We start from the raw sequence: 16141 nt of genomic DNA, 5'->3' as shown, positions 1-16141 counted from the left end.
GAGTCTTTTTTTTTGGGGATCTTGGCTTGAGAGGAGAAAGTACACATGTTATCACCCACACACAAGTGCCATCACTTGCACAAGGGAGCTCCGAACCCACAAAGTGGACCACCATTCCAACCATTGCACTAACATGCGCGATTGGCAAATAACATTTTGGTGCCATACTGGGGAGTCTTGACCTTAATTAGTTATTTTATAAAAAATTACATACGAACCGGTATTGTGACCAAAATTGCTAAAATCTTAGTCGTCAATTTCAAAGTGTGTGCCGAAAATTCAATCAGTATTTTTCCTGAAAAAATACACTAAATAACGATTTTTTGATGTCATTCAGGAGTACTAATGACAGGGAAGAAATGTCAAAATTAAAGGTCTGTGACCTGTCCAAGTGTCCCCAAGGGCGGCTGTAGCCTCATAACTATGTGGGTCTAAAGAGCCTTAACTTTAGGACAGCGTCCTATGCGCCTCTTTCTCTCTCTTCAACCATGAATAATTAAGGCATCCACTCTCTACACGGCAATGGCAATTGTCTCTCTCCTTGGCCATGGCTGAAACATCCTCTCTCTACAATTTCTCTGTCTTCTTCAGGCCCATGGCTGAGCCATGCTTCTCCTGGCCACGTTTTCTCTGCCTTTTGGGTTCTCTCACTCTCTCTCTCTCTCTCTTCGGCCCATGGTTGAGGCATCCCCTCCCTACATCTCCTCTCCTTACGTGGCATGACTCAGGCTACTCTCTCTCTAAATCGCCATAGCTCTCTACCATTTCTTTCTATACAGAAGCATCCTCTCTCTACACTTTCTCTCTCTTCGGGGATGATTGTTTTTGCTTCACTCCACAGCTAGTTCGCCATTGCCGTTGAGTTTTACCTTCTTTTGTGTCCTTTTATCTGCAGCGATGGCAGCTTGTGTGTCCCAAATTCACCTTAGAAGGTAATTCGCCCCCTCTTTCTCTCTCTTCGGCCATGGCTGCTATAATGTTATTTCTTCGCTCTGAGCGGATTCACCTTACAATTTACCTTCTTTGAAGTTTGACTTGTTCTGGGCTGGGCGAGGTGGAGACGAGGTCGAGCACTGAGCAGCATGTTTTGGCCATTTTTTTCGCCTAGGGTAGAGGGAATCTGAGCTGTAAGAGAGAGAGAAAGTGCAACATTTACCTGCACACACACACACACACACACACAGGGAGAGCACCCTCCCCAAGAAGCAGATTTCTCCCGCAGAGCATCCCGTGTATCGAAGCAAAGGAAAGGTCTTGTCATCGTCCCCTCTCTCTTTCTCCCTCTTTCTCAGCTTAGCTTTAAGTTTGGTGCTCTCCCTTTTGCAAACAATTGATGCACAAAAAGAACCTGCATTTTGTGCAGAAGACAGGTTCCTTGTGCAGTCCTAAGTATCTAGCAGGGGATCTTGATATCGTTTCCTTGGACATCAGAGCTTCAATTAAGCCCTGGCCTTTAGTGTTTAGCATTGCCACATACCCCTGATTATCGCAGGATTCCTGCTTGGCATCGAAACCTTAGGCGGAGCTAAAGCTGAGATTAAAATTATAGGTTTAAGGTCAAGGATGTAGTTACCCCTGGGGTACTGAAAATCATGTAGATGTTCTTTATTGTGGCATTTGCATCTGATTAGCCTTGAGAGGCCTGCACAGGAGGAGCCATGCCCCTTGCCAGATATGAAATCAGAAATGAGTATAGCCTTGCCAATCCGGACCTCTACAGGGCAGCAGCTAAGGATGATCCAGAGGGATTGCTCGAAGGAGTGGCCATGGCTGGTTTGGTTGGCATTGTCCGGCAGCTAGGAGACCTTGCAGAGTAAGTTTTTATCCCATGGTTCTAATTTTCCTGCATCTCAAAGTGTTTGGTTTTATTCAAAATTCTTGTTGTTTCCCTAGTTATACTGCAGTGATCTAGTTGTAGCTGAAACAGTGAGGGTGAGGGTTTTCAGCTTTGCTTCATGTGCATCCTGACTCTTTCCAGCTAGAATGCTGCATTTGGGGACATTGATTGAAATGTGTACAGTAGACTGGCGTTGTGCATTCTGTCGTGGCTGACTTTGCCCTTTACATGGATGAGAGCGATGGAAACTCAGCACAGTTGTCTATGTATTTGAAGTCTGACAAGAGTAGGGATGCTGTAGCATGTAGTCTATACTATTAAAGCTTTCAAGGTAAGATCTCATAACATGAAGATTGCATACTTTCTCTCATTAAGCTTTATTGGCAGACTCTTTGCACTCTTGTCTTTGTCAAGCTTTTGGGACATGACCTCAACCTCCTTGCAACTTTTAATGAGTGCATGAGCATCTATGGGTTTATGTGGATGTAACTCTCTTTCTATATCTCAAATCTTTCCCTTGGGGTGATTTAGACTTAGTGTATCGTATCTTCAAATGCATTGCATGATGTCCCACGTGCCATTAGTAACGCTTACAGCTCTTCGAATGCCATTGCTTACAGTACCTTATAAAAACAATCAGGGCAGAGGTTTCCCTCGCTAATTCATTTCATATTTTGAATAAAAAATGTGCTGTGTACTGCAGGTCTTGCTTGAATTTTTTTTTTTGGGGGCACTTAGCTGGCCAAAAGATCTCATTCCAGCTCCATGGGCCATAGTTTACTTTTCTGCATAGATATTGTTTAGTTGTGCTTGTCAGGTCTTGTTGCCCTTACCCTTGCTAGATATTGTTTAGTTGTGCTTGTCAGGTCTTGTTGCCCTTACCCTTGCTAGAAAGTTTTAGCCATGATTACTGAGCATAGTTGCAAAGAAACTTGTTTCATTCATTTTTTATGAAACAAAACATTTCAAAAATGTTTCTTTCGAATCAATACAATTTGGGGATTTTTTAATCCAGCAGGCTACTGATGAGGACATCGAGGATGTTGAGGATTGAGTGCCGAGACTCTAGATTGAGGACTCTAGTCTTTGGGACTATCAACCTCCTCTAGTTTGTCATGCATCTATCAGCATGCTTTACTTTCTGTATTTCAGACTTCAGTTTTCTTTTCTTGTATCAGCTCAAGATTCATACTTTTTGTGATCACTTTGAGTGCTCGGTGGACTATGTCACTCTTGCTTGCTTTCTATATTGTTTCTTGAGTTTTGAGGAGTTGCCATTATTGATGATGGAAATGTGGATCTTGATTCTTGATGTTGCCAGTTTATTTATGCCAATTGGTCGGTTGGGTGCCATTGCAACTCGGTCACCCTGAATCTTTAGTTTTAACTCAATAGGCGGCGGTGGCGGCTGTACAGCGTAACTGGTGCAATCAGGTGAAGCTGCGAACTCGGGCAGTGAAGTGCAGGCGGAGTAGGGGGCAGCGAAGTGCAAACATCACGCACGGACGGCAGGCGGCGCAGATCTAACAGATCTGAGGCAGGCGGCGACGACGGCGGTGCACAGCATAGGTTCAGCAGGGCGACGTAGATCTGGGGCAGGGCGTGTAGATCTGAGGCAGGCAGCGACGACGGCGGTAGTACAAGTCGACGCAGGGCATGTGAATGACCAGCCGTCAAATCAGTCCATATATGGCAAAAATCAGCATCCGAATGATACAAATCTCTCATAGCAGATAGATCTCCATGAGAGGCCACTGAGACTGCAGCAACATAAGGCCTCCTAGATAGTGCATCGGCCACTACATTTTTCTTTCCTGGAGTATGCACAATCTGAAAATGAAACATGGAAAGAAAGTTTGCCATTCTCATCTGCTTCTCTGAAAGCTTTGTTTGAGATAGAAAGTATCTCAAGCTTTGATGATCTGTCTTGACTACAAATTCAGCCCCAAGAAGGTAATGTTTCCAAATCTTTAAGGCATGAATTACAGCCAAGAGCTCTTTCTCATAGATATCCATATGAAGCTCAGCATCATGCAAAGGACGGCTCTCGTATGCAACTGCATGCCCTTCTTGATTTAGGACAGCTCCTATGCAATCACCACAAGCATCACATTCAACCACGAATGACTTGTGCAAGTCAGGAACAATCAATACTGGACCACATATGATCGCATGCTTGAGCTGCAAGAAAGCATCCTGTTCCTTTGAAGTCCATTTGAAAGCAGTTTTCTTCTTCGTGAGATCATGTAGAGGAGTGGCAATCATAGCAAAATGCCTTATGAAACGCCTGTAATACGAACATAATCCCAGAAAACTACGTACTTGATGTACGTTTTGCAATTCGGGCCAATTCTGAATGGTCTCCATCTTTGCAGGATCCATTGTAACTCCATCCTTGGATACAATATGTCCTAGATAATGAATCTCTGAAAGGAAAAACTCACTTTTCTTGGCATTGACGAAAAGTTTATGCTTCCGCAACTCTTCGAACACTGTGACCAAATGAGTTCTGTGTTCCTGCTCATTCTTGGAGAAAACCAAGATATCATCAAAGAAGACTCCTGTAAACTTGCGATGGGGTCGGAATATCCTATCCATCATACGATTAAAAGTAGCAGGAGCATTGGTGAGACCAAAAGGCATTACCAAGAATTCATATAATCCGAAGGCTGTCCTGAATGCAGTCTTATGGACATCTTGTGGCACCACGCGTATCTGGTGATAACCACTCTTCGAATCAAGTCTGCTAAAGCAAGCCGAACCATCAAGCTTATCCAAGATATCATCAATACGTGGAATAGGAAATCTGTTCTTGATGGTAAGCTTGTTCAAAGCTTGATAGTCTACACACATACGGAATGATCCGTCCTTCTTTTGAACAAGAAGCACAGGAGAGCAGTAAGGTGAGGAACTGGGCTGAACCAAACCTTTCTCTAAAAGCTCGTTTACCTGCTTTATGATTTCTTCTTGTTGTGCAGCACTCACTCGGTATGCGGGTTTGTTAGGTGGAGAACTACCTGGCACAAGATCTATGCGGTGGTCTTCGGGCCTTTGGGGAGGTAATTCACCTGGCAACGAGTCAGCAAAACAGTCTTTGAATGCATTAAGAAAATTCAGCCTATCATTAGACATAGCATCCACATTTTGATGATTTGGCACAAGACTATCACGCACAAAAACCAAGTACGCTGAAAGACTCTTTTTCATTGCTTTATTAATTTGGATGTGTGATACAAGTGGGATAGAATCCCCTTCTTTGCCAGCATCAATAAAATGCATGCGGCCTTTATGCATAAAAGAAATCATATTAGACTTGTAGTCTTTGCGGGGCTCAAGCCTATGGTGCCACGGCTTGCCCAACAATACATCACATCCATTCAGTGGAGCAACTAGGAAATGCTCATTATCAAGGTAGCCCTGGATATGGATGCGCAACTTCCCTATCAAAGGGGTAACCTGCACCTCTTTACCAATAAATGCAGCTTCGGCTTCAATCTGAGGTCCCATGTTTTCAACCTCAATACCCAATGCAGCTGCCATTTGCATAGAGATGAAATTGTCAGTTGCACAGTCATCAAACATGAAGAGTGCGGGCTGATCCTTGATTTGTCCCCAAGCCTTGCAAACCATTCGCTCTTTTGCATCATGACCTGTATTTCCTTGCACATCAGGAACTGCATGTACATTAGCTTTGGTGTGCTTGTCCTCGTGCTTTGATTTGCGATCTGGGCATTGCCGAAACATGTGGTCTTTGCTACCACAAGAAAAGCATTTTCCATCCTTGGCATATTGCTCTCTTTGCTCCGGGGTTAATCCAAATTTGTTCTTCCTTGGGCCCTGTTCTTTAGATGTGTTATTTTCAGCTTTACCACCCTTGTAGGGCTCCCGGAAGTTCTTTTTAGGTGGTTGTCCACCCTTTTGCTGATTTGGGACAGCCTTGTCCTTCCCCTTGGAACCTCCTTGATCCTGCTTGATCTTGAGTACCAATTGCTCCGTAGCAAGAGCAGAAGCTGTGAGTTGTTGCAACGTATGTTTCGGGTGCAATTCAATACCCGATCTATATGCAGGTTGCAATCCAGAACGAAACTTCCTCTTTCTTTCATCCTCAGTGATTTGCATAAAGGGAGTCACTTCCAGCAACACTTTCCAAAATTTGTTAACATACTGTTGCACACTCTCGTTATCTTTTTGTTCCAGCCTGTCCCACTTTTGAGTGAGTTTGCTTTGCATTGGGTGGCAAGAACTGAGCATAAAATCTATCTTTGAATTCCTTCCAAGTAGAAATGGGATCCTTGGTGATCTTTTCAGTGATCCACCAATGAGCAGCAGTCCCTTTCAAAAACATGCTAGCATGGCGCACCTTTGACTTTTCTGTGAAGTCCTCATCGCTAAAAGCAATGTCGAACTGTGCCACAAATGCTAACACCTTAGAAGCATCATGTTCACCATGAAAGACATCAAATTTGTCACCTGCTTTGAATTCCTTGAGCTTCCTGGCATGAGGCTCATGATCTTCTCTTTTTCTTTTCCCCTTATCCAACGGGGTAGCCCTGTCTGCATGGGCTCCATGGGCCGTCATAGAAGCTTCATGGGACACGGTGGCATGTGCTCCACGAACTTGAAACTCAGATGCATGTGACTTACCTGCATATGGCATTGTCTCTCCATGAGACAACTCAGAAGGCAAAATTTTTCTGGAAGTAGACCTGTCACCATGAGATACATATCTTGCATGCATGTGACTTTCATGCCCTCCATGAGCACTAGCATACATATATCTGTCAGGCTTAGTGCCTTGGGGAGAGGATGCATGTCGTGAGGTGACAGTCACCTCTTCCTTTTGCATAAAAGATTTCAGCCTTTGGGATGCGGGATCTCCATGCTTCAAACGAGGTGGATTTCTGAATTTCAGCTCTCCGTCATCCCCCTCTTTGATATCACCTTTGCGAAGGAGATAGGCAAGTGCCAACTCCCTTGGTTTCTTGCCCACTTCACGAGCCATTGATTCAAAAGTTACATCAACCATAGCATCAGCCTTCCTGGCTTCAATAGCACTTTGCAGATGTGGATCTTCATGCAAGAACTTTAACTCTTGCTCTTGAGCCTGCAAAAGTTTTCTCATATGTTCCATTTCAGCCCTCATAGCATCAGGCTCTTGTTCAAGCATAACTGTCTTTCCTGGAGACAGTTGACCCTTTGATTCACTATCCATAACCCTTTCAAGGGGCTTGTGTCTACCTCGCAGGGCATCAGACCCACGAGAGGCACTAGATGGACCCCTCGAATTTGGCACTTCCAAAGGGTTACCTTGGCTGTCCATTGTGTTTTAAGTTTGCTAAAAGCGGGATGTCCAGTACACAGGTTCGTTTCCCCACTAGGAAGAGGGAAACAACCGTGCTCTGATACCAATGAAACCGATCTCGTCAAGTGGGAAAGACTCCGTTGGACACCCACACGCTTAATAGCACAACTTTAAAACCACAAATTTGAAATGGACAACTTAATACAACTTGAAATTTAAATGAAATGAAATGGAAAAATGGACACCAGCACTGGGGCCGGAACAGGCCGACCCCCCCCCTCAATATATGATATATTTATTGGGAGTATTTAATGAATACAATGCTCCATGGGTTCCAAGAACCAGATAATGTCCAATGAAAACAGTACCAAACAAGTAGGCTCGAATTTCGATGTAGAAGCTCGAAGCAGAACGACCACTAGTGTGGTCCAATCTCTACGGTCCTGTGCTTTCACTGGACTCCGCGGAGAGCGCCTCACTGGTGTTCCGAGACCACGTACAAACAGGCGCTCTCGTACTAACGCCTGGCTCTCCCGATCTCAGCACCTTTGGACCGAGGTTCTCCAATAGAGCTTGGACAACCCGGCACCGAACGGGTGTTGGCCGAGTGGGATGAATCCTTTATCAGATTTAAACATAAAATACTTTATTTAAATCTGAAAGTCACTTACTTGTAGATGGTTGATAGAGAACCGATACTTGTGGTGTTTGTGTAGAATTCGAAGCCACCCTTGTTGAAGAAACAGTTGCCTTGTGGTGAACCACCAAGACAAGAATCACCGCAAAAGACCACAACCGCCTGCTGTGAGAGAAGGAGCACAACTTACTGGTGGTGGACAATGTCCTGGAAGCAAGATGCCACTTGTTGGTGATGCACACGCAGCCTGCGGGTGTTGGACACAGCCAGTAGCTTTGGTGAGCTGCGTAGAAGGAAGGGGATGTAGTCGCCTGAGGGTAGAGGATTGCTGGCTGGAGAACAGGCGCACAGCCGGTTACTTTGGTGGTGGGCAGCCCTGCTGAATGACCAGCGCAGCCACCAGCCTGTTGCTTTGGTAGTGGGCAGCCCTACTGAATGTCCAGCGCAGCCACCAGCCGCCTGAAACAGAAGCGCCTGGCTGCAGTCTAATTGGGGCAGAAACGTGGCCTTCCGCCTGCAGCCTGTGATGATGCAGCCGCCTGGATGAGAGTATACGCAGCAGTACAGTGAGAGATGGCAGCCACCTGCAGTGCAGTTGCAGCCAGCCGCCTGGGGACAGAGTACGTGCAGTAGTAAAGGGAGAGACGGCAGCCGCCTGCAGCAAGTTCAGTCGCCAGCAGAGAGGGGAAGCGTCGCCGGTTGTCTCATGTAGGGTGGAGGCGATTCATGATGACGCTTGAAGAGAGAGCCTTTTTCTTTAATAAAATAAAAGTGAAGTTAACTTTGTGATACCCACGTTTGCATGTGGGTAGGGAGTTTGGGTAGGTGCCCATGCCCACCCCCACACTCACTTAAAGTGGGGCTCCCCACCTTGGCCCCTAAGTGGGTGCCCACTTTTAAATAAATGTGAACACCTAACCTTATAAAATAAGAGGTTAGAGATAAAATAATAAAAACAACATGTGCAACATACTTACCACCTGTTCACATGCACCAAAACTCGTCAGAATACAGAGCAGACTTCACGACTCACTGGCAGGCGTCCCCGCTCAGTAAGTAACACGTCAAGCAGGCAAACACACAAATACATGTCATGCGAAAACAGTTTCAAACATGCAAATCATGTGTGCATGTGCAAATAGTAACATGGACATATCTCCGGTTCATGGAACAAGTACAAAATATCTGGCGGCACAAAACTGGCACGACATAAAAACATAAAAACCTGGTCTTCCTATGGAGTGACAGTCCCATAGGTAAGACAGTTCCAGGCACGAGTCTCCCTATGGTGTGACAGTCCCATAGGCAAAACACGGCACGAATACTGGCTCTTCCATGGCGTGACAATCCCATGGGTCGAACACAGTCCAGGTCATACACGGGTGGCACTGATCTAGCTCCCGTCCATACGACACCATCCTGCTAACACAAGGGTGGCACCAGTCTGGCTCCCGTCCATGTCAGCAAAATACTGGCCTCTTCACATGAGACACCGGCCTGGCCTCAAGTGAACGAGACGCAAAAACTGGAGATGGACCAAATGGTCGGCCAATTGGTGACACTAATGCAGGATGCAGGGAGAAACCCTAACCCTAATGCTCTGATGCGTGCAATAGGCTGAAGCAAAAAATTGAAGGGCGGCAGGGGGCAAACCCTAACCAGGCTCAGAGGCAACAAAAGCAGACTCCGACTTGCCTTTTTCGCAAAGCATGCACTTATCGTGGAGATAACTCAACTTCTTCAAAAGGGGGGAGAGGATCATGGAAATAAATATTATCCCTGAAAGAATCAAAGGAAGCAAGCAATTTACCAAGAAGTTTATGGATGGGATTGTTGATCGTGCTCCCGTACTCCTCAAGTTGCAGCTTGATACGGGTGAACTCTCCAATCTTCTCAATCACGTTATCTGACTCATTGATTGTAAGCTTCTCCAAATTTGACTGCAATTTGGCAATCTTCACTGTTGAAACTCTCCCATACCTCCTCTATATCTCTGTCCACATCTAATGAGCATTACTTCGGGTAGAGACAAACTGTGCTTGTATAGATGGAGTCATGCAATGGATGATGATAAGATGAGTCCGAGCATCCAATATGCTTCTCAAAGCAAGGTCCACCAACTGAGGTGTGGAGATAGCCATCCACACACCAGCTCCTTCCAACAACAACTGAGTGTAGAAAGACCAAGTATGATAGTTGGTTGCTGTAAGCTTCATGGAGTCACTAACTTGGGGAGGATTGTAGGATGGTATATGGGTAGGGGCGGGAGCAAGGCCTGGATGAGAGAAACTCAGAGAGGAAAGATTGGGAATAGGAACCACCTGTGGAGCGATAGCAGGGGATCCAGGCTGTGATGGTGTTGGAGAATCAACAGGAGAAGGAGTAGCAGTAGAGAAACCTTGTGAAGCCATGTCCTCTGACAAGAAACCTTCTCTTAAGAAAGGGGCTGAAAAAATCAGCAAATCCTCCTCTCAGGCTGTGCAAAGCAAGAAGAAAGAGAGGGAGGGTGGGAAACTGAAAGGAGAGGAAGAAAGATCTCTCCAAGCTGTAAATCCCTGTCCTCAACACCTAGAAGAGGGCTTCAACAATCCAATCACCATAAAAATCAGCAATCTTCGCTGAAAATTCAGAAATACAACAGTCCCAAGCGTCAAATGAAGAAAATGCAGTAATCTTGAGGAAACCTCTGCTCCCGGAAGAAAACGCTCCACCTTCTACACTAAAATCTACAGAAAACGCAAAAAACTGTCGAAGCCTCTCCTCCAAAACAGAAAATGGAGCTCTCTTCTACTCACAGGTCAGCGTTTTTCTCTGATACCATGAAAGAAAGTGAAAGCAATAGAAAACAAAGATGTAGGCCCAGGTACAAGACCTGTAAATGCTGGAAACTGATGTTTATTGCTGAAAACTGTAAATGCTGGAAACTGATGTTTATTGCTGAAAACTGAGCACGAGGGAAGCTCGTAGGTGTTGTACAATGGTAAGAAGCAGAAGCAACTGCTAATGACCTCAACAAGATGCAAAAGAATGAGATGAAATGACGAGAAAGGGGAGCCACCCTTATATACTCCTCAAGAGAGCTAGTCGGCCAGTTGTGGCAGGCCGACAGCAGACCAGTAGCGTAAAATGCTTTAAAAATTCCTAAAAATGGTAGAAAATCTGCTAAAATATGCCAATGCAGGGTCTCATAAAATATATATACCTTCATAAGGTCAGAAAAATCTGAACTTACGAATTGAGAGATTTGACAAAGAAATAATAGTGAAGAAGGATAAAGACAAAAACAAAGCATTTGAAAGATCAAAAATAAATAAACCAACAAACCTAGCTACTAAGGAGAGGAAATCAAAAGATAATATCAAACGAAGACTTTTAATTAAGACATTAACAAAAAAAACAAACCCCCCCCCCCCCCCCAAAAAAAAAAAACAAGAATACAAGAAACAAGAGAACAAGAAAACAAAACCAAAACAATTACATGAATGAAAGAAACTTTAAAAAATAAAAAATAAAAAACACACACACACAAAAGCATACACACACTTCTTCTTAATAAGAGCTTAAACCTTTTGAGTTGAGATACTAAACAACAACACAAAATAGCAAAACAAAGAACTGTAAACTCTAGACCTAAAGCACTTAAGAGCCAAAACCAAAAATTAAGCTAAACTTTTAAAAAGACTTCGCCTCAAAAGTGCAACCATTAACTTTAATGTCTGTCCGAACATGAAGTGTAGGTTCATCAACTCTATCATGCATAGCGTGGACAATAAGCTATGACATCCCTACCCAAGTCATCAGTGCCCAATGATGGGAGAGAAAACAGAATTAGGGTTAGAGTTCATTCATGGGAGACATACACAGAGAAACAAGGGAGAGAGAGAGAGAGAGAGAGAGAGTTGTGGGGATAAGTCAACTCATCATGCATGAGTGTGTGACTCCCCTATCACACTTGTATATTGCACTAGTACACATAGTGCACTTAGTACATTAAAGGTACTAAGTGTACTATGTACTATAACTTATGGGCTTGTACACACTATAAGGGTGGGCATAGTGCCTTTACCCCAACAACCTCCCACTTAAAGGCAAAGTGCCCTTAAGTAAAGGAAAAGAAAAAATCAGCATGTACATGATAATATACAAGGCCATATCAAGGCTGAAACTGGCCTCATCCAATGCCCATCAAGTGTCTGCAATGAGCAAACCGCTCCGGAGGCAAACTCTTCGTCAACAGATCAGCCGGGTTGTCATCCGTATGAATCTTAACAAGCTGAATTTGCTTGTTCTCTATCACCTCTCTGATGAAGTGATACTTCACATCCACATGCTTCGTCTTTGCATGAAAGACAGGGTTCTTTGCCAACTGGATGGCACTCTGACTGTCACAATGCAACAATGGAATATCCCCTGTATAACCCAAATCAACCACTAACCGAGATAGCCATAATGCCTCCTTGCAAGCCTCTGTGGCTGCAATATACTCGGCCTCTGTAGTAGATAAGGCAATGCACTTCTGCATCCTGGATATCCATGACACAGCACCTCCTGTGAATGTAAACACATAACTGGTAGTAGACTTCCGGTTATTTGGATGACCGGCATAATCCGAATCCGTGTAACCATGCACTAATGCATCCTGTTTGCCAAAGCAAATGCACAAATCCTGTGTGCCCTTCAGGTATCTCATGACACCTTTCACTGCTTCCCAATGCTTCTTGCCAGGGTTGGCCATGTATCTAGAAACCACTCCCACTGCAAATGCAATGTCCGGCCTAGTAGCAACCATGGCATACATGAGACTGCCACAAGCTGAAGCATACGGAATCTTGGCCATATCAGCCCTGTCTCTAGCTGACTGTGGGCTGTCCATAGCACTGAGTTTCACATATGGAGGCAAAGGAGTACTAGTCTTCTTCCCCCCGTCCATATTGAACCTCTGCAAGACTTTGCCAATGTATTCCTTCTGAGACAAATACAACACATGCTGATTTCTGTCCCGAAGTATCCGCATACCCAAGATGTGATTTGCATCACCCAAATCCTTCATATCAAAGGTTTCATGCAGCCTCTTCTTCAAGGCATCCATCTCTTTACGAGATTTCCCGGCAATCAACATATCATCAACATACAAAATGAGAATCAATAGACTGCCATCCAAAGCTTTCTTGGTGTACAAGCAGTGATCTATGTCACTTCTCCTGAATTTCTGTGATTTCATGAATGTATCAAATTTATGATACCATTCTCTTGGTGCCTGTTTGAGCCCATAAAGACTCTTTTTCAGCTTGCATACAAGCTTCTCCTTCCCACTCACTGCATAACCCTCTGGCTGCTGCATATATATCTCCTCATGGAGATCACCGTGAAGAAAAGCAGTCTTCACATCCATCTGAATCAAGTCTAGATCATCATGCGCAACCAAAGCCAACACAGCTCTAAGTGTGGTCATTTTGACCACTGGAGAGAAGATCTCATCAAAGTCCACACCATATTCCTGCTTGAAGCCCTTAGCCACTAACCTGGCTTTGTATCTTGGTTTTGCATCTGGTGCAACTTTGAGCCTGTAAACCCATTTGCATGGCAAAACCTTCTTGCCTGCAGGCAAATGCACCAACTTCCATGTTTCATTTTTATGCAGAGAATCCATCTCTGACTTCATGGCACGCTCCCATAGAGCCTTGTCTGCCCTCTGTAAAGCCTCTTTATAACATGAGGGCTCCCCACAGTCAGTGAGCATCAAGTAGTCAACCCTTGGAACAAACCTGTCAGGGGCTCTGGAGGGTCTAGTGGACCTCCGTACCCAATGACCATCATTTGCAGGTTGCTGTCCAGCCTGCATATCACCCATTGGTGGCTCCTGTTCCATGCCATAAGGCTGAAATATCATGCCCGGTATCTCCTCCAACTGTGGTATATCCATAGGGATATCTTCTGCCATCTCTGGCTGTCCATTTGGACCATTTTCAACACCATTTAAGGGCTGGTTTTCCTGCTGTAATGGCTGATTTACAGCCCTTTGTTGTTGTCCATGATGTCCATCATCATCAAAGATGACTCTGCCAGGCTCCTGTTGCCTTGCAGGCTCCTTATACATGCATGTTTCATCAAAAATGACATCATTGCTGCGTATGATCTTTCTATTCATGGGATCCCAAAGTCTATACCCCATTTCACCTCTGTCACCATATCCTAGGAATATGCATTTGTGAGACTTAGGATCAAGTTTGGTGCGCATTTCCCTGCGTATGTGCACGTACGCAACGCAACCAAACACTCTCAAGTGCTTGTATGACGGAGGCTTCCCTGTCCATACTTCTTCTGGCACTTTCCCACCAAGCCTCGTGTTAGGTGACCTGTTTATAAGGTGAACGGCTGTCATAACAGCTTCAGCCCAAAAACCATGAGGTAATGCAGCATGTGACAACATAGAACGGACCTTCTCCTGAATGGTCCTGTTCATCCTCTCTGCTGTCCCGTTTTGTGGAGGATCATAAGGAGTAGAGAGCTCCCTCTTGATGCCTTTAGCATCACAAAAGTCCTGAAACTGTTTGGACATGTACTCTCCACCATTGTCGGAACGCAAAGCCTTCAGTGTTTTGCCAGTTTGATTCTCAACAAGAGCAACAAACTTCTCAAACACTGAGAATGTATCACTCTTCAAACGAAGAGGATAAACCCACACCTTGCGTGTGGCATCATCTATAAATGACACAAAATATTTTGCCCCTCCCAAAGAAAGCTGAGGCATCTCACATACATCTGTATGCACAAGCTCTAACTAAGCATCTTTCTGTCCAAGAGCTTTCTTGTGGGGGCACTGTAGTTGCCTGCCATATATACAATGCTCACAAAATTGAAAACTTGAAAACTTTAGAGAAGGCAAGTAACCCAAACGAGACAATTGCTCCATTCCTTTGACACTCATGTGTCCCAACCGGCTATGCCACATAGAGATTTCCGGCAGCTCGGTTGCATTTACATTAGCATGGTGACAAACACCTGCATGCATGAAATAAAGAGTGTCCACCTTAGAGCCTCTGGCAACAACCAGTGAGCCCTTACTAATCTTCCACTTTCCACTACCAAATGTGGTAACATAATCAGCATCATCAAGCTGTCCAGTAGAAAGCAGATTCTTCTTCATCTCAGGCACATGCCTGACATCATGGAGCATAAGCTGTGAGCCATCTGAAAACACAAGCCTCACATCACCTCTGCCAAGTATCTTGCATGCATGGTTATCACCCAAATAAACCACTCCTTCATTGCCAGCAGTATACCTGACAAACAAGTCTCTGCAACCTGTGACATGAAAGGAGGCACCTGAATCAATGATCCATGAGTGCATACCATGACCACCTGTAAGAAGTGAATGGGCATCAAGTGAAGAAGTAAATAGGACCTCATCCTCACTGACACCTGCATGTGACACATTGATTTCTTCAATCTTGACTCCACTTTTGCCCTTTGGCTTTACATCTTTGGCTTCATCCTTCTCTTTGTCTTTGCCTTTTCCCTTTTCTTTTTGATCATTTTTTCATTTGTAGCATTGCTTTTTAATGTGTCCCTTCTTGCCACAATAATGGCATTCCAAATCCTTTTTGGAGCGAGACTTGCTCCTTCCCCTTTCTTGGCTTTTCCCCCTTTGCTGGGATCTCCCATGTGCATTCATTGCATTGGACTTTCCAACAGAGTTGTTTTTCCTGTTCATCTCTTCTTGAAGAAGAGCACCCTCAACATCTGCATATGACAGCATAGCATGCGAATTGCTAGTGGCTGTCCTGAATGTGTCCCAACTCTCTGGCAAAGTGCATAAGAGAAAAGTGGCTTTGAACTCATCGTCCATTGCCAACTTTTGATTTATAACTTGGCTGACAATACCATTAAACTCATTGAGATGGGCTGTCATAGATGCCCCTTCCTTCATCTGAAGACCTATGAGTTTCTTCAACCAATACACTTTGCTTGAGGCACTTTGTTGGGCATACAAGTCCTGCAATCTCTGCCACATTCCCCAAGCTGTCTTCTCTTCACGAATGCTGAAAAGTAATGAGTCTGACACAGACAACATGATAGTAGATCTTGCCAGCTCATCCATATCTTCCCACTCTTCAGCAGTAAGAGAAGCGGGCATCACACCCCTTTCTTTGATAGGCTTGTGCTGCTTTTTCTGGAGCAACACATTGTAGCACTGGGTTTGCCAAATATCATAATTATGCGAGCCTTCAAGCTTCTTGATGTGAAGCAATGAAGAGCTCTCACCTGTGGTTGAAATAGCAAAATGCAACCTGTCAATGCCTGACTCCCTGCAAAATGTGCAAACACTGCACCAAAAGCACACAAAGTGCTCACAGTTTTTCTC

General features: G+C 44.6%; 1 protein-coding gene across 5 annotated transcripts in view; it reads left to right on the top strand.

The window, feature by feature from the left end:
• The first annotated feature begins 589 nt into the window (after positions 1 to 589).
• LOC147604707 (uncharacterized) overlaps positions 590 to 16141 on the top strand; it is a 53452-nt gene continuing 37900 nt past the window's right edge. For 2 of the 5 annotated variants that reach the window (XR_015265295.1, XM_086794589.1), the window contains exon 1: positions 615 to 1813. Coding sequence is in view for 4 of the 5 variants with exons in the window: in XM_086794589.1 (XP_086650715.1) it covers positions 1659 to 1813 (155 nt within the window). In the remaining variant the exon portion in view is untranslated. Of the gene's footprint in view, positions 1814 to 16141 lie in introns of all 5 variants that reach the window. The other 3 variants (XM_086794587.1, XM_086794586.1, XM_086794588.1) reach the window with 3 other exon arrangements.

This window comes from Cibotium barometz, chromosome 61 (assembly GCF_041138505.1).
Source record: "Cibotium barometz isolate CiBa-2024 chromosome 61, ASM4113850v1, whole genome shotgun sequence".
Classification (NCBI taxonomy): Eukaryota; Viridiplantae; Streptophyta; class Polypodiopsida; order Cyatheales; family Cibotiaceae; genus Cibotium; species Cibotium barometz.
Note: the sequence above shows the minus strand (reverse complement) of the source record. Positions and strands in the feature narration are given on the sequence as shown.